The sequence below is a fragment of the Lutra lutra genome, chromosome 8 (genome assembly GCF_902655055.1).
Source record: "Lutra lutra chromosome 8, mLutLut1.2, whole genome shotgun sequence".
NCBI lineage: Eukaryota > Metazoa > Chordata > Mammalia > Carnivora > Mustelidae > Lutra > Lutra lutra.
Genome location: NC_062285.1, coordinates 123,111,914 through 123,135,749, shown reverse-complemented (window position 1 = coordinate 123,135,749; position 23,836 = coordinate 123,111,914). Strand labels below are relative to the sequence as shown.

General features: G+C 34.2%; 1 protein-coding gene across 12 annotated transcripts in view; it reads left to right on the top strand.

The window, feature by feature from the left end:
- ANKS1B (ankyrin repeat and sterile alpha motif domain containing 1B) overlaps positions 1-23,836 on the top strand; it is a 1,143,054-nt gene that overhangs the window by 175,720 nt on the left and 943,498 nt on the right. For all 12 annotated transcript variants that reach the window (XM_047741072.1, XM_047741077.1, XM_047741075.1 and 9 more), the window contains exons 5-8: positions 1,824-1,899; positions 4,158-4,259; positions 7,146-7,259; positions 8,871-9,037. In XM_047741072.1, coding sequence (XP_047597028.1) covers positions 1,824-1,899; positions 4,158-4,259; positions 7,146-7,259; positions 8,871-9,037 — 459 coding nt within the window. The remainder of the gene's footprint in view (positions 1-1,823; positions 1,900-4,157; positions 4,260-7,145; positions 7,260-8,870; positions 9,038-23,836) is intronic.

The window sequence follows — 23,836 nt, the reverse complement described above, 5'->3', positions numbered from 1 at the left end:
AAGCCCGATGCGGGGCTCGAACCCAGGACCTGGGATCATGACCCGAGCCGAAGGCAGCGGCTCAACCCACTGAGCCACCCAGGTGCCCCAACCATTTTAGATTGGGTTAATTATACAATAGGATTTTATTGATTAACAAAGTTTTTACACTAAATGTTATTTTATGTTATTTTTATCTTGCATTGAGATTAGAATCCCACAGTAGAGACCAGTTTTAGTACAAGGGGACAGAATTGCTACAGTGACAATATTTAACACACACATGCACACATACTGAGGACCTAGAAATTTATTAAATTCTTGAGAGAAAAAGAAAAAAAGTGAGAGAAAAACCTAGTGTTTGTATAGCTCAGAAAGCTGCTTCTTTGAAATTTTCCTTGATCTTTTCAAGGTAGGAACCAATCCCTTCCTGCATTTCTCACGATTCTTCTTTTCCATGCTGTTTTCCTCCCCGTTTACCTTTTGCCCTCAAAACAATTTTTTTTAAAGATTTTATTTATTTACTTGACAGAGATCACAAGTAGGCAGAGAGGCAGAGAGAGAGAGGGGGAAGCAGGCTCCCTGCCAAGCAGAGAGCCCGATGCGGGGCTCGATCCCAGGACCCCTGGACCATGACCTGAGCCTAAGGCAGAGGCTTTAACCCACTGAGCCACCCAGGTGCCTCAACAATTCTTAAATATGTACATTTTCAAGATACTTTAGTAGACATTAGGGATACAATGATGAAAAAAAAAAAGAGATGTGGTCCACATTTACACTAAACTTATAGTTTGTTAAGAGAAATAGACCATCAGATGACATATGTAGTATAAGTGTTATGATGAGGAAAAAATAGATTGATGTGGAATATACAGGAACAGCACTAGACCTAGGGGCTAGCAATATCTTCTTATATGAAATTATATTCAAGCTGAGATTTGACATATAGGTCAATGGTTGTCAAAGTGTACTAGAACCTCAGTATCACCTGGGAATTTGTTAGGAATGGAAAGTCTTGGGCCTATCCCAGGCTGCTGAATCAGAAGCTGGGAATAGGGTCCAGAAATCTGGCTTTTGACAAGCTCTCTAAGGAATTCCTATTCATACTGAAGATTGAGAACTAGTGAATGGGTGATAGTGAGATAGAGGGCTAGGGTTGGATCCCATTAGGCAGAGGGTTGGATCCCACCAGGCAGAGGGGCTTCTGAGATCTCTAGGGACTGAGACTAATGTGAAAAAGTTCGGTATGCCTGAAGCACAAGGTATAAGATCCTGAGGAGAATCAGGGTGGACAGGAGAAAGTGTGGAGAGGGGAGGAGGGAAAAGATCATCTGGGTTTTGTAAACCATATTAAATTGTTTAGATTTCCTTTATCATAAATATTACTTTGTACATCTGTTTCCTCAAATAGAAAGTGAATATACAAGGGTCGGCATCATATTTCTATACCTCAGAACACCCGTCAACTATTGTTGGGATATAATTGGTGTCTAATAAATGAATGCAATGTATGAATTGGGTGGAGTCAATGGATACTCACAAAAACCTCATGAGATAGTCATTACTGCCTATTTTTACACTTGAGAACAACCACGGCTAAGAGAAGGTGAGTCGCTTACCAATGTAACAAGGTCAAATGGCTATTCAGAAGCAGAGGTGTTTTACAAATCCAAGCATTTGGATTTTGTTCTTAGAATCTCTTCTTTATTCCGTAGTACCTTTCTGTCAGGGAGTGCTGAGATTACAGAGAATATGTATGGATAAATAAGGTCATAATTTTTTTTTTAACTTATAAGCACTCCTAAAGCAACTGTGCTTTTTTCTCTTTTTTCTTTTTTTTCCAGACAGAAAAGGGGAGTGCACTTCATGAAGCAGCTTTATTCGGAAAGGTGGATGTTGTGAGAGTTCTGTTAGAAACAGGTAACTATCGTGATTCTCCATGGAGATTATTCTTCCAAATAGAATTTCTATTTTAGGAGTAGACAAAGGGAAATGGCACATTTTTTTTTTCATAATCACCCTTACTTTTACCTTTACTTCCCATTGCAAATGTGTATTCATACCATGTAGAATGAACCTCAGTGTTTAGATAAAATTGATATAAATATGCCCCTTCCTTTACTCCATAGATGTGTCAGTAAAAAGCTCTTAGAAATTATACTTATATATATTTAAATCACATTGAAATATATTAGAGAATCTATCAGGAGGCAAAGGAATTCTCTGCCTTGTACAAGAGGGAGGAACTGATCCTTATGAAGTTATGACAATTGCTTGGTTTATGAAAGAACATAAAATTACCCTGGTTTATTATATTGGGAACTATGGTAAACAGAAATTAGAGTTCTGTATCCTTAAGGTAAATTTACCTTGTTATTTCATCAGCTGAGTGGCTATTGTTTCTAAGCAGCAGTGATTTAAAGGGAATCTTTAAGAGGGAATGGTTTGAAGGAACAACATAGTAGGCTTGTTTTCATATGTATATTCTGAATGAAATAAAATAAAATTGAAACTGAGATTGGATTTTTGTTAGGATCAAAAATCATGGGTATAAATTCATACTTGGAAATAATTGATGTGAATCTTTTATGTTATGGACTACAGTTATTGTATTTATTTTCCACTGTAAAAAAAAATTGGCAGACTATGGCATTTTGATTATAGTTATACAAAGTTAAAATTTCATGTACATGTAATTTTGACATGTAACAGTGATGTAATTAGCCTTATAGGCAACAAATCACATATGTGCTGATAACACATTTCTATACAAATTTAAGCAAATACTTAATTATCTTGTTACAGTGAACTAATATTTGGGGCCAGAATCTGAAAATGGCTTTGTTTTCAGGTAGATGTTTGGAAAGTTTATAAACCTTTTTGGGGTAGTGAAAGCTATTTGCTACATTGAAATAAGTTCTTTAGTACAATAAGTATTTTTAGAATTAAAATAATTCCAATGATGTTTTAGTTTACAAACGTCAGGAAGTGTGATCATCAGGTAGATGATTGAGTATGGTTTACATTAAACATAATCTTGCATAAGTAAATAAGAGATATTTGACTTTGTAGCTGGACAAATAGTATTTGGACAGTACAAAATGTTATGCCCGAGTTTTCGCGTCTAAGAGACCACCAAGGAGCCAACATCGATGTAATCACACGAGGGTTTATTCAGCAAGCTTAAGCTTGGGCCCAAGTATACCTGACACAGCGGAGTAGGGACTTGGACCCCGAACGAGATTACAGTCAGAGTTTTTAAAGGCAGAGTAGGGGTGGACTTGGCGGTGGGTGAGGACAAAGTGGGTGTTCAGAAGGGCTATCAGGTAAAGAAGACTGTCAAGATATTGGAGGCCTGGTTATTATCAGGCCAAGGTCATTTTTCCCTCTAATGAGGCACTAACATGAAGACAGTTGGGTTTTCTGGTGGAATGACACATTCCTCCTATCAAGTGTCCTTGTTAGTGAGATTTAGCACTGGGACATTTGTAAACTGAGGGAGACTCCTGTCTTGGAGGATTGTGATCTCTGCAAGTTAACTATTTGTTCACACATACTACCGAGGGGAGGGGAGCGGGTGGAGAGGGGGTGCAAGGTGCCAGCTTTTGCTTTGTCATGATGGCTGTACTTATGTCAGGGCTAGACTCGAGGTGGGTACAGCCTTGTTTTTCTTGGCCTCCACACAAAATAATCATCCTTTTTCAAATTTTGTGAGTACTCCAGTGTTTTAAGAGTGATACATTATTATTTTAAAAATTTTACCATATTTTACAAAATATATATATCACAGAACCATTATTATACTTTAGGAATTGACATTCTAAATCAATAAAATTTTTCAGCTTGATAGCATATCATTTAACTAGTTATAATCCAAAGTAGCCTTAATTATAAAAAGCAATCTTAATGATTGGGTCAGTGCCCTTGAAACCTTAATCCATTATCAAGAATGTTCATAATCTTTGTTAGCAGTATGCCCCCACCTTCTTTCTTAATAAAATTGCGTGTGTGTGCGCGCGTGCGTGTGTGTATGTGTTTGTGTTTAGGATTTAATTTTTTAAAAAAATCATTTTGGTGCTTGGTCTGTTTATATTTGATATTAGAGTGTTACATATTGCCACTATCTTCTGATGACACTTCAGTGGTGTGCATTTAGTGGGTTTTGCTTTTTCTTTCAGGAATTGATGCCAACATAAGGGATAGCTTAGGTCGAACTGTCTTAGACATTCTGAAAGAACATCCATCTCAGAAATCTCTCCAGATTGCAACACTCTTACAAGGTAAACAATAGTGAGTAATGGATGACTTTATCTTAAAGTTAAGATTAAAATAAATCTACCATTGTTCTTTCTTGAGTTTTCAGTTAATGTTTGCTTTTGAATGAACTTATTATTTATAGTTTTTTCTGGTAGACTTAAACTAAAAAATAATAATTTTTAATGTTTAGTTTCTGTTTTCAACAGAAAATGACTATTTTCATTAGATATTAAAAGATCTTTTAAATCTATATAGTAAATATGTAGTTATCAACTTAAAAGTAATAAGGCTATAAAGTAATGATGATCTTATATTTGAATAATGCTTTAAGAGTTTTCAGGGATTTTCCATTATTTTATCTGATTTCTATAACTTTGTGAGGGAGGTAAATCTGATCTCATTATTCTCCTTTTTGCACATGAGGGAAACTGAAGCTCTGAGAGGCTGACTTGCTCAAACTCATATATCCTATTTTAGGTGGTAGACCTGGAATATAAATGCCGGGTTAACACAACAACAACAACAACAACAACAACAACAAATTGTACTTTGGTAATACAGATTATTTTTTCCTTAATCCAGCAGTACAAGATAATTCAGTTTTGCAAGCTTTTGTTTTTTGGTAAAGGTCACTTAAGTACATGTGTAATTAGGTACAGGCATTAGGTCTACTGAAGGTTTGGGAACCAAACCTAATTTTTTATTTGCAGGATTATATACTTCCCTGTTTTGATCTAAAAAATTTAATGAAAATTTAGATTTAAATACTTCACCTTTTTGCTTCATGATTAGGCCTGGCATGTAGTATGTTCCCTTAAAAATCCAGACATTCTCCTTTCCAGGTAGCTTCTACACTGGTCAGCAGGGATTAGCTGATTATTGCAGATGGGTGGCGAGTGTAATAGGGAAGGGAGGTGGGATGGTTTCCTTGGATATTAGTTGGGAAGCTGAAGAACAGTTTTGTCCTGCGGGAGATAAATGAATTAAAACCAAGTTGGTCAAGTGATGCATAGATAAGGGGAGTCAACAAAAGCCAAAGAAGGTTTGTAAAAAGAATAGATGAGCTACAGAAGTCATTCATGCTCTGTTCTCTCTTTATTTTCAAAAGTTTCAAGGAATGGAAGTTCAGTCCCCTACAATTTTCTTGTTAAATAAGTTAATTGCAGTTAAGCGCATATAAAGATAAATCAGAGGGTACAAGAGTGGCTCTTTGTATTCAAATTAAAAATCAAGTTGAGAGGCAACTGGGTGGCTCAGTCATTAAGCCTCTGCCTTCGCCTCAGGTCATGATCCCAGGGTTCTGGGACTGAGCTCCACATTGGGTTCCCTGTGCAGGAAGCTTGCTTCTCCCTCTCCCACTCCCCCTGCTTGTGTTCCCTCTCTCCCTGTCTCTTTCTCTGTCAAATAAATAAATACAATCTTAAAAAAATAGCAAGTTGAATGAAAACAAAAAAAGAAAAAAAAGTGGTATACAACGTTTTTGTCTTCTCCCTATAGGCACTTTATATTTTATATTGAACTTTTGTTTCTAACTGAACTTTAAAAATTTTAAACAGAGGCTTGTGAATAATATTTCTTTTGGGAAAAGCAAAATAAATGTCATCCACTAAATAGAGGACATGATGTAATTGCAGACATTTACTGTATTGTTTTACCTGAGATGAAATTGTTGTTATATAGGAGCTAAATATCTGTGTTCTTTTATTTCACCAAGGTTCATTGTAGGTATGTCAACTTGTGATAGGGTATATGGGACATCTTTGAATTTTTAAAATTGTTGGCAGATTTTAGAATATGAACATGTTATCTATATTCTTTTCATTCCTGGGTCATAAATCAGTGGTACATTTTAAGTTTTATGAAAAGTTATCTCACTAAAACCAGTTTAGAAGTAGATAAAATTACTATTTGTGTCCTGGAGGAGGAATTCACTTTACATAATGACTATACTGGGTCAAAAATTTTAAGGATAGACTTCCATAGGTTGCTTTCTTTGCTTAGTAGAATTGCCCTTAGGTAGAAACTGGTTGATATGAAGACACAGTTGGTTGGCATGAAAGCACAGACTTTCTAACTAGACGTTAAGAAAAAGATACCTTCTGAATAAAGACATATAAGTAAAAGGTCCCTATATTAGCTGTATGAATATGGTCAACTTAAAATTCTTCTCCTTGAGTTTTCATCTCTAAAGCTGAGATTGTAATGGTGCCTGTGTCATACTTTTGTGAGGGTCAAGTGAGTTAACTTATTTTAAATACTTAGAACACTGCTGGGTGCATAGTAAGCCATATATATAAGTTTTAGCTGCTATTGCTGTTGTTATGTCTTCATCAAAATTGGAAAAATGAGAGACAGGCTGAGTGTGGAACATTACTTCAAGAATGAGAATGAACATTATTTCTCTGCAGAAATAAAGTTTAATATGCAATTATGCTTATATTATAAGAGTAAACACTGTTATGACATAAATTTCATTCATTTATATTACCTGACTGGTTGTTGTGGCTATCTGAATTTGATATCCCTGTTTAGGTATCAAGTCTATTCAAAGCATCTTTCAGAGGGTTTTAAATCTTCAGGTAGAATATATTTAGGAAACGAAGGATGTTACTATGTTTGTAACAGGTGAATTTATTTTTAAGGACAATGTGACCAGTTTGGTTTTCACAAAAAGGATTTGTGAATCTCTTCCTAAGTATCTTTTGTGTTTTAATTTAAAATATTTAAATTAATAGTTCATCATGAAGTTCTTTCAGTTTGTTTGGTTTTTGAAGTTCTTTTAAAAGCTTAAGATATATTTAGGATATGAGGAAATAAATGAAAAACTGATCATCAGAAATAAAACATAAAGTTATTGATTTTAAAGTAAATGAATTTGACTATGTAATTTCAAAAACTTGTATACACAGAATATTTGGAAGGTGTGGGAAGATCACCAGCCCTTGAAGAGCATGTACAAGAAGATACAACACAAGAAATACATATTTCATCTCCTATTGAGTCTCCTTCCCAAAAGACTAAGAGTGAGTAGCTAATTATAAAGCCCTTGAAATAATACTAGATGTTTATGTATAAATCTGTCCTATATGTACAAAAAGGTTAACACTTGTAAAAGTTTCAGGTCTAATAAGTTGTATCTTAGACTCTATATTTTATCCATTTATTCAGCCAGCATTTTAAATTTTTTTTTTTTTTTTTTTTTTTTTTTTTTTTAAGGAGAGGGAGATGGTAGGGGCAAGGAGAGAAACTTTTAAGCAGGCTCCATCAACAAAGAGCCCATGATGGGGGTTTGACAGTTATCACAAGGCTCAGTCTCACAACCCTATCAACCATGATCTCAACCAAAACCAAGATTCAGCCACTTAACCAACTAAGCCACCCAGGTGCCATTCAGTCAGGTGCCGTTCAGTCAGCATTTATTGAACTTTTCTATATGTCAGACCCTACTCTTGGACCTGACACAGTAGTAAGCAAAATTAGCAATCCCTTCTGTCATGAAGTTTACACGGAGTGGATATTTCACAGTAGATATTTTTCCTAAAATTAATTAATTATTTGAGAGTGTGAGAGCATGTGTGAGTGAGGGAAGGGGCAGAGGGAGAGAAAGAATCTGTACAGAGTTCAGAGCCCAACACGGGGGCTTGCTGTTTATCATAGGACTCCATCCCAGGACCCTGAGATCATGACCTGAGCCGAAATCAAGAGTCAGATGACTGAGACATCCAGGTGCCCCTTTCTAAAATATATTTTTAATGCAGAATAAAAATATTGATATCTGGGTTATAACTACTGGAGTTTTAGTTTTTCCCCAGAAGAAATTACAGGTATAAGGTATCTTTCTGAAAATGATTTTAAAAAATGCATATTTGTGGGCGCCTGGGTGGCTCAGTGGGTTGAGCCGCTGCCTTTGGCTCGGGTCATGATCTCAGGGTCCTGGGATCGAGTCCCGCATCGGGCTCTCTGCTCAGCAGGGAGCCTGCTTCCTCCTCTCTCTCTCTGCTTGCCTCTCTGTCTACTTGTGATCTCTCTCTGTCAAATAAATAAATAAAATCTTTAAAAAAAAATGCATATTTGCATGCAGCCTAAAAATATTCATATTTTGATAGATGATGCATAGTATTTGTCCATTCCTTCTGTGTTTTTCCTTCGTGTCACATAGCACAATTCTAATTTATTACTTATATCATTATTTATCTAAATATGTTCTATCATTTTTTTTTAATTGAACCTAGGAAGGAGACTTCTGGTATCATTTAATATTTGTTAATGAGTTGAGTGAATTCTGTCCATGAACAATATATAATGCCAGTGAAAGATTGTTGAAGTTTAAATGTTACAATGGATGAAATCTTAGGAATTGTAATTCCAGATGCTTTTATGTACTATACATATATAAACCTTTAATACTTCTATTTTGAATAAGAGCAATAATAGGCAAAATTGGGATTTATCCTTGTCTTTTAATATTTTTATACTTATTATAGTTTACTACTAAGAATATTTTCTGACTTGCTAAATCTTGTTTGACAGATTATGAGTTCTATCATCATACTAGTCATATTTTTATTAGTTAATAGAAAGTTTTAGCAAAAGCCTTTCTTGAAACTTTGAAAAAAATTACTGTCTTTTTACAGGTGAAACTGTGACTGGAGAATTATCAAAACTCTTGGATGAAATAAAACTCTGTCAAGAAAAGGATTATTCTTTTGAAGATTTGTGCCACACAATATCAGACCACTACTTAGATAATTTGAGCAAGATTTCAGAGGAAGAACTTGGGAAAAATGGAAGCCAGAGTGTAGTAAGTAAGGGGGCAAGGAAGACAGTGCTTCTGTCTTTGCCGATTCAATGTGTATCTGAGAGGCATGGGATTTGTGCATTATCCTATCTTCAGATTCTTCCAGTGTCAAATGTCAGATTCCCTGTTGCTCCTTTTTGGATGTTCATTGGTATTTTACTCTAACTGCATGTGTAGGGGAAGGAATGCTTTGATAAATCACTTATAGTTTGTGATGATCTTGCTACCGTTGACTTGCCTAAGAAATAATAATTTCTTTGATTATGTTCTTTTAGTTTTACTGGGCATGATGATCTTGGTTTCCAAAGAAAGAAAAAAAAATCTTCCTTTTGTCTTTGTTTCCCATTTTCTCTATGAACTGAGTCTATCTCATCTTGAAGAAAGATGGAGCTGGGCTATGTGTGTTTGTTCCCTAGTCAATTTGTATTTATGATAGGGGAGAGACATTGTAGAAAGTTTGACCTCTATATTTTTTACTCTTATGCAAATCCCCTTATGCAGCTTCTAAGCTCAGACTCTAAATCATGAGTTAGAGATTCTTGCTCATTTAGACTTTTATATTAACACAATAGCAAAAAAAAAACAAACAAAAGCAAAAATAAAAAAACCAAATTGTAGAGAATCAATCAATCTAAAATTAGGATTTGTATATCTCTTTTGTATTACATAGAGGTAGGATTTATACTGGTATTAAAGGAAATGCAGTATTATGAAATTTTCACTCACTTTTAGAACTTAATTTGTTATAGAAACATTATGATTTCTTCAAAAGCTAGTAAGAGTGGATTGTGTTAGGTATGTCATATTATTTATGAAAACTAAAAAAATTGCCAAGTATAGTGACTATTATGAAAATGTTTCATTTAGTTCTTTAATGTGTAACTTGTTTCCTAGGATAGTGCTTGCTAGTTAAGCTCATGGCTAGTCTAGCTCCATGGCTAGTCTTACTCCCTAGGATGTCTTTGTTCTTGTCTTTTTTTCCCCCCAGTGGTATCTCTTTTAAAGCATCATATTATTGGCTCCAATAAAAGCTCTTTGTGAATAATTATGATTAATTATATACACACACATATATATAAATACATATAAGTTTTAACCAAATGAAAATTTTATATTAATGAAATATTTACTGTAATGACTTTAACATCAGGACAGAATTTCCTGTTTAAAAATCTTAAACAGTTTTATGTCATCTCCAAATTACAAACCAATTACATTTCAACATTTCCTTGAAGATTTGTTACAAATTAAAACATATTTATTCTAAATAAATAATACATTGTATTCAGGTTTTTAGGTCTATCCCTAAAGATTTCTCAAAACTGACTGCTTCTGGCCCTCTACTTCTAAGCCCACAGATTTTCTGAAAGCCTTGATTTTCTATACCATTGGTTTCTAAACTTTTTGTTGTTTGTTGTTGTTGTGTGTACCATAGTAAACAGATTTTAAGCAAACATCCCAAGTGCATGTGTTTATAAATTACATGCATCTTCTGTTCTAAGAATGTATGATGTAAATTAGGTATATACTACAAGAGACATTCAAATAAGAAGGATAAAGAGTAAGTGTAAATAGAAACTCTATCTTTTTTTCTTTTATTCAGTGGGTATCTTGTGCACCTTGGGGTCTGCACACTTTACTTAGAGACTATATGTTTACTCAAGCTTATAGATTTCAGATAATGATAGCAGGGGTGTTTGATATTATGAGGGTGATATAATTAGGGGGAATGATGGCCAAATGTTTGTTTTTTTATAAGTCAAAGACTGTATTATGATAATAGCAAGAGAAATTAATACTCATAAATTGAAGTGAATTTCTTAAAATCTATGCTTATCCTTTCAGTTATCAGTCTTTGTTCCTGTGACAAACCTTACATTGTATTCCTTGAAAATATTGTCATATTAAATAATAAAGGTTACATGAGGCAGAAAAGCAGAGGGTACATGTAAGTAAGGGCAAGTAGTTCAGTTCTTCTGGAATAATAGAGTTTATAAAGTGGAAAGATGGGAAATAAAATTAGAAGGATAGGTTGAGGTCAGGCCATGGATGATTTTGAATGTCAGAATAAGAGTTTTAGTTTTATTTTTTAGAAAATGAGAAAAATCTAAAGGATTTTGAGCAGATAAAAAGACATCATTGGAAGCGCCCTTTCAGAAGATTAATCTAGTAGAAACTTGTTATTGAATATTTAAAAAGTAATCTGGTTACTTTGGCCCTTCTCTATAGCCTGTGTTTGATTTGGGTTCTTTTGCTTTTGTTGAATATTTCTGTTTATCAAAAATGTTTCTGCAGAGTTTTGTTATGAATTGTACTCTCAAAGTATGCAAAACTTTAATCAAGTACTTATAGATCAGCTTATATAGATATTTGTTACAGGATTTATAACAGCAGTAATGAAACATGGTTCCTGACTTGAAGGAGTTCAAAATTCTTATTAGAAGAAGGCTTTAGACACAGTATACAAACAAGACTAAAATATGAAACAACAGATATATAAGAGCTGAAATTTATTAGTTGCTTGCTATTCTAATGCTTTATATGATTTAAGCCACTTAATCTTCACAAAAATCCAAAGAGTGGGTTTATAGACTTGGGAAATGACTCAGGTGACAAGTGGCAGATCTAGGATTCAAACTCAGAGCCACTGTCTTGAATTCCCAGCTACATTTCTCATAATAAATTATCCGGTGGCCAAAGGAATTTCTTAAAAAGAGAGAGATTAGTGAAGACTTACTGGTATTCATTGAAGGCTTCATGGAGGTAGGGAGAGACTAAACTGGGCCCTGGGGGGAGAAGGAGATGTGTCTTGTGTTTGTTTTAGAATGAATGAATGAATGAGTGAGTGAGTAAATGGGAGAGGATTCCAGCTTGCAGAAACAGTATGTGCAAAAGCACAGAGGTGAGACATAGCATGTAATTTGAGAATAATTGTTTATCATGAGGGTTGATTTTGGAAAGTAGTGGGGAACAAATTTAGGCAAGTAACGAGAATACCTAACACTTACAGAGCACTTTGTTTCTTAACTGATTTAATCTTCACAATAACCCTAAGATAGATGGTATTATTCCTCCGATTTTACAGATGTCAAAATGGAGGCACAGAAAACTTTTATGATTTTCCCACGTTTAAATGGTAATTGCCAGAGCCAGGATCTGTACACTGGCAGTCTGGCTGGGGCTGGTACCATATCCATTACCACTTAGTTATTTTGTTAAGGGAAGATAATTAGAATTGGGAAGCTAGTCAGGAGTTTAATATTGGTGGTGAGTAGAATAAACTCTTGAGTAGGGGAGTTCTGTCTTGAAGGTGATGTTTGGGGAGGCTAAAAATGGTAACTGTAGTCAAATGTTCTGGAAGAGATTTAATGATTCTCAGCAATGGAAATACATTAGACATATTTGGACAGGCTTCAAAAAATACTGATACCTTCAGGTTCCACGTCATGACCAACTAGAGCAACTAAATCAGAATTGTTTTGGGTGGCCCTGAGCCTCATTCTTTTGAATGAATTGAAGTTAGAGTGTCTAAAAAACCTCTTGAGTTAGAGACGTTTTCAGTTTATCACCAAAGAAAATTCCCCACATAGTCCTAAATTAAAATTATTTCTATATTACATTGAAATATTAAATATGGAATAATAATTTTGCTTATTCACATTATTGGCTGAAGTATAGGCGTTTGGGTTCAGTTAAAATTTAATTTTAGGTGATATGAAATATCCAACATGTTCATTATAATATGACAGGTAATTTCAAAAGTAATTTAGAAGAAATCAAAATATGTAGAAAATATATTTTGTAGCATTTATATTATTAATAAATGTGTCTTCCATATTAATGATGTGCCTTGAATTTTGGGAGTATTTTAACTATTCTTAGTTCTGTTTAGCTTTCATTGCCTTTTTTCTTCCAATAGAGGGCACTCTAGTTCAGTAATTTAAAATACAAAATCAACTATCTTATGTAAGAACTTTTACTTTTGAATTAGAGGTTTCTGGTTTTCCTAAAATATTAGCCTCAGGTAGTAGTTTGAACAATGTTACTAATATAAGTGAATTAAAATTTAAATTCTTATTATGGTTGAATGTATTCGATTGGAGGTTTTACATTTAATGTGAAGGCTAGCTCCAGTTAAAATTACATTTTCCCTTGCATAAATTTTAATTCAGAAGTTAGTCTGTTTTAAGTGTTTTTATAATATGCATATGGAGCCATTTTCTAAGTTGAATTAGGACCTTATATAATCTAGAATGTAAATTTTGAAGAAATATAAATATCTCTACATTCTTTAGCAACCCATGAAATTTAGAATTTTGAAAGAATATAAAATATCTGAAAAAATGTGCTATTCTCTTCATTTATTTTCCCAGGTCATATATTCAGTTTCTTCCTCCTTGTGTATAAACAATGTGCAAAACTCTGAAATGTGAATACATATACCATAGAGAAATTTGATTATAACATAAAGATCATTAGAGTAGACTTCAGAATCTAGGTTTCAGGAAAGCTTTTTTTGAGATTTGAAATAGAAAAAAACATTATTGCCTCATTAGCTTATATCTCTAAGAAATAAATAGGAAGCTTCAGGTATGAAATGCATTATATGTTTTTAATCCTAAGGAAAACCTGGATATAAATAACATGTAAGATTTATTGTTTGAAAGGGGTTGTGTTGTCAGGTTTTGTGCAATTTTAAATCAACCAGTGTACCTCTTTTCTGTTATTTTACTTTCTTTTCCAGTGTAAAATCTTTAATTACATGTAGACCTTCTGAAGTATGAGATTTTTTTACTGTAGTATATCAAGACTTTAAGATTCAACACCTAAGTTTTTGTACCAAGCTTCTGTAACCTGCTTGAGAACACTGTTGGGGGAGTGTGTTGGGGTCTCCATAGGAAAATACACTTAATTTGGTGCTAGCATTCATCAAGTCTTAAAGGTCAGTAGAAACAGATTAGGTTGCCTAGAATACAAATGGTGTTTATAAAGCAAAAATATAATTTCTAGAGCTTCATATTAGGAATATACCAATTTCAGAATTGTGAGAGACTTTGGCAGCTCTCTCATCCAATTCCTATCTGATTCACAGCACTTCAGGAAATGAATTTTCTGAAACATAAAATTGACGGTTGTTATAGGATTATAACTGATTCTTTAGCACATAATGAGCTTTTTTTAATAGTGGAACTGAATCTTAAGCAGTGGTAACTATTACCTTATGGGGAATATAGCATTCAGAATATTTCTAACTTAAATAACTCATGTCTTATATAGTTGAATAAATTTTTTGGCAATGGTGACTCAAGCCTGGTATGTACTAAGTCCAGGCTTGGATTGTCCCAACAGATTTTCCAGGATATTTAGGGAATACATAGATTCTGTTGACCTTTGTTAATATTTAGAAGCTAATAGCATATTTATGTACCATATGTACCTGCAAAGAAAAATCCAGAATTTTATTTTTATTTATTTATTTTTTTGGTCCTTCATCTTACCCTAGGAAGAACTTGTACCTGAAGTGAATCTAGGGAGATCTTTGAGATATCCTTGTCTTCTAGAATATAGGGGTCATTGTTCTGAACTTCCAGCACAATTGCTTTTCCCTTTCGTGATGCCTTATGAAATTTTTTTTGTTCTGCTTTGTCTTGTAGGTGTACACATTTTTATATTATTTGTTCTGTTCTTCTGTTTTGTCTTGTAGGTGTACACATTTTTATATTATTTCTTACAGACTTCTTAATGGTTTGATCTATATTTGATTGATCTCTGTAATCACCTCCTGCCTAGCACAGCACCTTGCATGTAGTCTGTCAGTGAAAGTGTATTGAATGATAAGGCAAAGGAAAAGGCAAACACTGCATAGAGGAGTACATATAAACCAATATTGTAAATAAACCATTTGTATAGAAAAACATGTTTAATTATTTAGAGATGAATTAAAGAGTCCAAGGACAGGGTTTTACTGTTCTACCACTTACTAGCAGGGTGACCTTTGGAAGTACTGGAAGTTTCCAAGCCTTAAGTTTATTCCAGTTTAAAAAAAAAAGTTTAATATGGCCTTCTGTTACTGACAGAAAAAGAGCTGTTTTCTTGTGCTGCTGAAGACATACCATTTTGCTTTTTTTTTTAAAGATTTTTATTTATTTATTTGACAGAGAGAGATCACAAGTAGGCCGAGAGGCAGGCAGAGAGAGAGAGGAAGGGAAGCAGGCTCCCTGCTGAGCAGAGAGCCCGATGCGGGGCTTGATTCCAGGACCCCGGGATCACAACCTGAGCCGAAGGCAGAGGCTTAACCCACTGAGCCACCCAGGCGCCCCTACCATTTTGATTTTTATGTTTCATAGATTTTGTCCAATTTTATCCAGACTTCCAAATAACCACTCAATATCAACCCAAAAGGAATTTCTTTCATGGAGTGCTAAATGTTTTATTCTTGGGTTGGTCTTAGTCCATATTTGCCATGAAAAAAAGCCTAGTCATCCACCATAATCAGGTCTGCAAATGTGAAGGAACAATAAATAGCAAACATGGCAAATAATTGAACTTATATGGAAAATTACCTCAATAAATGGATTTTTGCTTCAAAGTAAAAACAGAATTCAGTGGGAGTTACAATAAAATAAAATCCTATAATTATATCCTAAAAATTCAGTGGTTTATTATAAGATTGGAGAGATTTAATTGGGGGAAGAGTTGCATTCAAAAAGTTCTGGAGTTTATAAATGACCACAACTACAGTGTGAACCAATAGTGAGAAGTGGCAGCTAAAAAATCAATAAATACTTGCCAAGCTCTGATCTCTGGAAATAATTCTAATACTAGAAGCTAGCATTCATATTGTACTAAGTTTTAATTATGTGCTAGACATTGTGGTAAGCATGTTAAAATTGTTATCTTTTTTATTCATCACAATAATGCCATGAGGTAGGTTTTATTATCCTCAATGTGGAAATCAAGAGTAAAATAACTTGTCCAGGGTTACACAGCTACCAAAAGGTAAAACTGGGATCTATATTTAGGTCTGATGTCTTCCAAAGTCATGATCTTAACTTACTGGATATTCGTAATATTCATGTCATTAATGGTTATTTGTGACAGTCATTCTGTCATCAAAGTCTTCCACATTGACCTACCCCTTACCTTTTCATCATTCTTGCCATTTTGCACGTGCAGACTCTCATTACCTCTTACTGAGTTATTTTGGGAGTTTTGTTTTATTCTGTACACATGTTTCTAGTTTCTCCTTGTCATTTGCTCCAGTTTTTTCTTATTACTACTGCTAAAACAGTATGCCTAAAGTGCAGTTCTGATCATGTCATTCTTTTCACAGCTAGATTTGGTCCTCACTGTAAAAATTAAATAGAGACTTTTAACTTTGACCCTCAAGGCTCTATCTTCCAGCCTCATTACATATTTTCAGCTTTCTCCCATTAATGTCTTAGATAAATAGGATTTTTGGTAAAATGGGTTACTCTCATGGCTGTCTTTCCTTATCTCTGCCCATGTTCATGGTGTTTTATTCATAAATAATTCTTTTCTCTGTCTACAAATCAAAAACTACTTAATTCACAAAACCTCTAATTAAAAATATTACAATACCTTTTTTGATCCTTCTATTAAAAGCCAGCAATTTGGATTGGATATAATTACATTTTATTTATAAATATGTAAAGAAATTTTAAAGTCTGCTTTGTATTACTTATGTATGAATCTGTTTTGGCTTTGCTTATAACTCTCTTCGTGATAGGGGAAATACTTATCTTTGTATGTGTGAGGAATTTAGCATAGTTCTTCACTCTCATACTTAATAAACATTTGTTGAATTGATATGCTAGGCCATGGACGTGAGAAAGTCTGTTTAATAACTGAATGTGGGTACAGACCTGTGGATAAAGCTCTAAGATCTTATCTTTCTAATTTCAGAAGAACTTGTTCTGTTGGTTGATGTTTCAAATAATGAATGGCTCACCATTTATTTTGAGGATGACATGAAATACCTGGTCAAACTATATTAGAAACTTCCTCATAACATAAAAACACCAATATCTTATACCAAGCCATATCTTTCTTATATAGTAATGTCTCTTTCATTGACAATAAGGAAATCTTACATTATAAATACCATGTTTGGTTCCTGATAACATATATAATGGAAATCTGTAGTAAAAATACAGAAACATCTCATTTATATTTTAATGTTTAAATTCTTCAATATTCTGTGATAAGCATTTTAAAAATTAGTCTCTGTTATTCTTTTTTTAAAAGTTCTGAAATCTTAGTTTTTTTTGTTTTGTTTTGTTTTTAAAATTTTTTATTAACCTATATTATTAGCACAGGTCTGTGGATCCCCAGGTTTACACACTTCACAGCACTCACCATAGCACATACCCTCCCTAATTTCCATAACCCAACCACCCTTTCCCTACCTCCCTTCCTCTGGCAACCCTCAGTTTGTTTTGTGAGATTAAGAGTCTCTTATGGTTTGTCTCCCTCCCAATCCCATCTTGTTTCATTTATTCTTTTCCTACCTCACATACCCCCCATGTTGCCTCTCAACTTCCTCATATCAGGGAGATCATATGATAATTGTCTTTCTCTGATTGACTTATTTCCCTAAGCGTAATACCCTCTATTTCCATCCACAAGATTTCATTTCTTTTAATGGCTGCATGGTATTCCATTGTATATATATATACCACATCTTCTTTATCCATTCATCTGTTGATGGACATCTAGGTTCTTTCCATAGTTTGACTATTGTGAACATTGATGCTTTAAACATTCGGGTGCACGTGCCCCTTCAGATCACTACATTTGTATCTTTAGGGTAAATAACCCAGTAGTGTGATTGCTGGGTTGTAGGGTAGTCTCTGTTACTCTTTCTGTGTAAGTTGAGATGGATTATTTTTGAAGCAATTTTTTTCCTGTTAATCATAAAGAAAATGGACATAAGCAAACATTGTTTTTTCCCTAATTATTAGTGATTTTTGCTGATCATGACATGCCTAACTAATGCTTGGTATTATTTATGCACATGCTTAAATGTGTTTGACACCAAAATACCTCTTAGCATTACAAGCATTCTGCTAAAGTATCCCAAGGCAAAAAAAAACCTCCCTTTCTAGGGATGCCTGGGTGGCTCAGTTGGTTAAGCAGCTGCCTTCAGCTCAGGTCATGATCCCAGCGTCCTGGGATCGAGTCCCACATCGGGCTCCTTGCTCTTCAGGGAGCCTGCTTCTCCCTCTGCCTCTGCCTGCCATTCTGTCTGTCTGTGCTCGTTCTCTCTCTCTCTCTCTGACAAATAAATAAATAAAATCTTAAAAAAAAAAAACCTCCCTTTCTAGATAGCTGTAAACTGTATATATTTGAAGTTTATGAAGTTTTTGAAGTTATCATTTTATCTGTTTTGCAGCTACAACATGTCAGTTTTTATTTTGATACTTTCTGATCTCTTTCTAATCTCCAACTTGAATTTAATCTTCCTTATAGAAACTAGCTATTATGATTCCCTTGAGAATCTATACTTTATACTCAGGAGCTAACTCTAACGTTTTCTTAAAAGTTTAATAATGACTTGCTTTTAACTTCACTTTCTGGATAATGATGATGTTAACAACTTTTAGCCACATGTTACAGTTACCTTGTTCATTTATCATATAATGCTCCTAATTTGTAATTCTGTTTCAAGGTACACATTTGAGAATTCTTGATTCTTTTTTGGAGTAAAGGTCATGGACAGCTTGCCAATGTAGGAGAATTCCATTTTACTTGCTAATGCCAAAGAAATCAATCTAGAGTCTGAGCTTAAAGAGACATGTCAGTGCTGATAATCACTTACCTCTGTGTTCAGGGAAATGTTTTTCACCTTGAACAGCAAAGTAATTCTAATGAAATAGTAGACTAGCGACCCAGAAAAAAATTACCAGAAGTTCTCACAGTTCTCTAACAATTTATCATGAGACCATTTGAGACATGATTACTGAATATTGGAATTCATTCAACCTCGAAGAGCTGAAGAATTAAGATTCTCCATTATGTAATCAAAGTCAATAAAAGTAGAAGGAAGAGATATACTATGTGGCCTGCTTTAATCTTGGGCCTAGATTTTTAAAATTGTCTCATGTTATTTTCACTTCCCTTTGCCAGAATTTTTATTTGAATCATCTATACTTATTATTTTATTTTAAAAAAATCTATTATTTTTATTCTTTTTTAAAGATTTATTTATTTATTTTGAGAGAGGATCTTTCACACAAACTCCCTACTGAGCAAGCAGCCTGATGCAGGGCTTGATCCCGCAACACATGAGATCATGACTTGAGCTGAAATCAAGAGTTGGGGGCTTAACCGACTGAGCCACCCAGACATCCCAAGCATTTGTGCTTTTTTAAAGCTCAAATGTTTTGATTGCTTACAGTTTCACAACAGTTCTATTTATTTGATAACTGCCTATGCTATCAAATAACTAACAATGAAAAACAAAGTCTTAATTTGGAGAAAGAATGAGTTAATCAAGAAGATGAATTTGACTGAAAATGAAAAACTCTAGAATAAACAAAGATAATGAACCCACTGATAATTATATCTGTAAAGTGGACATCACTTGCCCCCAGAATAAATGAGACAACACTGACATACCTTTTCCTATAATCATTCTTTCTGTGTTGCTGAAGTAAATCTATTCTTGAAGGCTTGTAGAATATTCCCTTTTAGGCCTTAATCCTACTCTTACTTAGCCTGGTGCCAGTTTCCTAAACATTGAAAGTATCTTTATTGTCATAGTTACTATTACTGTTGCTATCTTACTGAGACCCTGCATTAAAGAATTATACTAATTTATTAAATAATATGTATTTGTAACTTGGAGCATTTCTGCATTATATTGTAGAGAACAAGAGTTTTAAACTCAGACTTGTATTTGAATCCAAATTCTACTACTTAGATAAATATTACCATGATCTTTATATTTGTCATCTGAATAGGAATGTTTCTCTAGTCTATCTCACCTCAACCTACTGAATCAGAATGTCTGGAAGTGGATTATTATTAATATTTTTAAAAGATTTTATTTATTTAGAAAGAGAGCAAGGGGAGGGGTGGAGAAAGAGGTAGATCTCAAGTGGACTCTGTGCTGAACATAGCCCAACACAGGGCTCAATCTCATGACCCTGAGATCGTGACCTGAGCTGAAATCAAAGTTAGATGCTTAGCTGACTGAGCCATCCAGGTGTCCGTGGAAGTAGATTATTATTAATAAACTCCTTTGATGATTCTTATATTCAGTGGTTTATGCACACTGAACTAGAATATTTTTAAAATGATGATTTCTTAGATAACCAACTGTTCACACCCATTGTCTTGCCCTCACAGATCTTTGGATCTCAGATTACAATGATTTCACCCTAATTTACCTTTACCTTCTTTTTCTGCTTCTATGAGTACAAATTTAGATTGGTCATCAAGGCAAAATAACTTATCTTTTAAGGGTCGCTTCTTCTATTTCTATGAAAAATGCCATTGGAATTGTGATAGAGATTGCCTTAAATCTATAAATGACTTTGTTGGAATGTTAAACAATATTATTTCTTCTAGTCCGTGAACACAGAATATCTTCCCATTGGTTTGTATCTTCTTTAATTTTTTTCATCAAAGTCTTGTAGTTTTCAGTGTACAGATCTTTCCCTTCCTTGGCTGAATTTATTCCCAAGTTTTTTGTTTTTTTGTTTTTGTTTTGATGCTACTGTGAATAGGATTGTTTCCTGTATTTCTTTTTCAAATATTTTGCTGTTTGCATATAGAAATGCAAATTTTGTTGTTTGCTTATAGAAATGATTTCTGTATGTTGGCTTTGTATCCTGAAGTTTTGCTGAATTTGTTGATTAGTTCTAGATTTTTGGTGGAGTCTTCAGGATTTTCTTTTATATAAAATCATATGATATGCAAACAGACAATTTTACTTTTTCCTTTTATGATTTGGATGCTTTTTATTTATTTTTCTTGTCTAATTGCTCTGGCTGGGACTTCCAGTACTATATTTAATAGGAGTGGAGAAGGTGGGCATCCTTGTCTTGTTCCTGATCTTAGAACAAAAACTTTCAACATTTCACCATTGAGTATGATGTTAGCGGTGGTCTTGTCATATTGGCCTTTATTACGTTGATCTATGTTTCTTTTATACCCAAGTTGTTGAATGTTTTTATCATGAAAGGATATTTTGTCGGGTGCTTTTCTGCACCTATTGAGATGACCATATGATTTTTATTTTATATTCTATATAAGAACTTAATTCTTTTATACTTTAAATGGCCATGTTGTTAAAATACTACATAAGGTATAAAATAGTACTTAAAAGAATATATTATGATCCTTTTTTTCTCTCATTTTCAGTCCTTCAAACTTAGAGACTACATTCATGTTGCTGTCTTGTTCCTTACAATTCTGTCTTCTCCCTTATGACCTGCCCCCCAATACCTACTTCTCCCTTCCCTCTTCATTTAAGTAAATTTTTGTAAGAACAAAATGATAAACCCAGGACCAGTGTTTTATTTTTTATTGTCTATCCCAAGTGCCCATTATCATTCTTCGCATATAGTAAGTGCTCAGTAAGTGGTTTTTTGTCATTCAACAACTTTTAAAAATTTTGTTATTACCAGTTTCTTTCTTCTCACTTAATCTATCATACCTAATCAAAAGTCATTTTATGGGGGCGCCTGGGTGGCTCAGTGGGTTAAGCCGCTGCCTTCGGCTCAGGTCATGATCTCGGAGTCCTGGGATCGAGCCCCGCATCGGGCTCTCTGCTCTCTCAGGGAGCCTGCTTCCTCCTCTCTCTCTGCCTGCCTCTCTGCCTGCTTGTGATCTCTCTGTCAAAAAAAAAAAAAAAAAAAGTCATTTTATCCCTGCATAGCTATGACTTCCAAGGTTCTGGGTTACATAAATTAAGTAAGATGAGGTCATTTCACCAAGATAATCTTACAATATTGTATCGGCTCAATAGCATCCTTCATGACAGTTAAGCACATTTCCAGATAAGACCTCAGTCAGATGATATTCTCAGAGATTGTGTTTCACATTTATAATACTTATTAATATCTTTATATTGGTATTATTGCCCTTCTGATAGACTGTATAACCAACACCCCATACAGGACAGAAGTGTGTGTGTCTCTGTGTGTGTGTGTGTGTATGTGTGTGTGTAGAGGAGGGTGGAGAAAGGGAGAATGGAGGAAGAGGAGAAAGAGATCATACTATCATCAGTAGGGACTTTTGTCTTTGCCCTTTGATTTATGAGTCCTCTAATTTTTTTAAAGATTTTATTTATTCGACAGACAGAGACCATAAGTAGGCAGAGAGGCAGGCAGAGAGAGAGGAGGAAGCAGGCTCCCTGCTGAGCAGAGAGCATGATGTGGGGCTCCATCCCAGGACTCTGGAATCATGACCTGAGCGGAAGGCAGAGGCTTTAACCCACTGAGCCACCCAGGTGCCCCGAGTTCTCTAATTTTTATCTTATCCTTTGAAGCAAGTGGCATTCTGTGATTTTGAGAATCTAACCTTAAACCCTGAAGAATCTAATCTTTTCTAGACATAGTAATGTCACAGTCCAAAGCATAAAAATTCTGTATTCATAGATCACATATGAGAAGGTATACTTCAAATTTTTTTCTTGTCTATAACCTAATTTTAAAAGATACTTTGATTGTTCATAAGCCTGGAGTCATATTTACTTAACTAAGATATTCTGACTTGTGCTTAGCAATGAGAGTAACTGGAAGTGAGGTGTGGTTGTTTACATGTTTAATATTTAATATTAAATATTTATTAATATTTATTAATATTATTTATTTAATATTTACATATTACATATATGTGGTTGTTTGCTAGAGGAGGAGAGATAAACTGTAATCTGAAAGAGGAGAAGGATCCAGTCACATAAACACCAAGGAAAGAAAATTTGAAATAAAAGGAAATACTGTTTCCTGAGGTGGGAAAGACTTAATATGTTTAAGTACTGGGAAAAAAAGCCATTGGTGTAGACTGGAGTAAAAGTGAACTGGGTAGAGAATAAAATGGAATGAAGTTGAAATCCAGATTAGACAGGGTCTTGAAGGTCATGGAAAATGGTTTGATTTTTTTTTTAATCAAAAATATTTTAAGCAGGAAAGTGATATAATTATGGCACCAGAGTTGGAAAGTCTTCCTCTTCTAAACTCACTGATAATTCTATTTTAATATCAAATGTCTGTGTGATATTTATAGCATAATACATTAAAAATATTATCAGTGGTTATATCATGGATCTGCTATGTGATAGGTTCTGTGCTAGGCCCTGAGATATGTGTAGCAGTCAATAAGATTGAGAGGGTCCTTGCTATCACTGAACTTCTGGTATAACATCAGGTATAGACATGGACATAGGCAATTATGTGATAGTGTAATATGTGTAATAACAGGGAAGATACAAGGTAGTAATTAAATACATAGGAAACATATTGGACTCAGATTTGGGTGATTAGGGCAGACTTTTCCAAATTTGATTCTTTTCTCCTTGATTCTTCTTGTATCAACCGAGTAACCACTCTCCTAACTATGTTCTCCTTAGCTTATCTCCTTTCTTTTCACAGACCCTGGTTTTCTATTCTTTCTATTCTTTCTTAGGCCTTCTCTTCCACAGAGAACTGCTCTTTGAGTTCAGGTAGTAACTAAATGCTATTTATTTCCAAGTCTATAATTCTACCTTCAGCTTCTCTCTACTTTGCAGTTCTTTCCTCAAACATCCCACTATCATTTCAAACCAAACTTGTA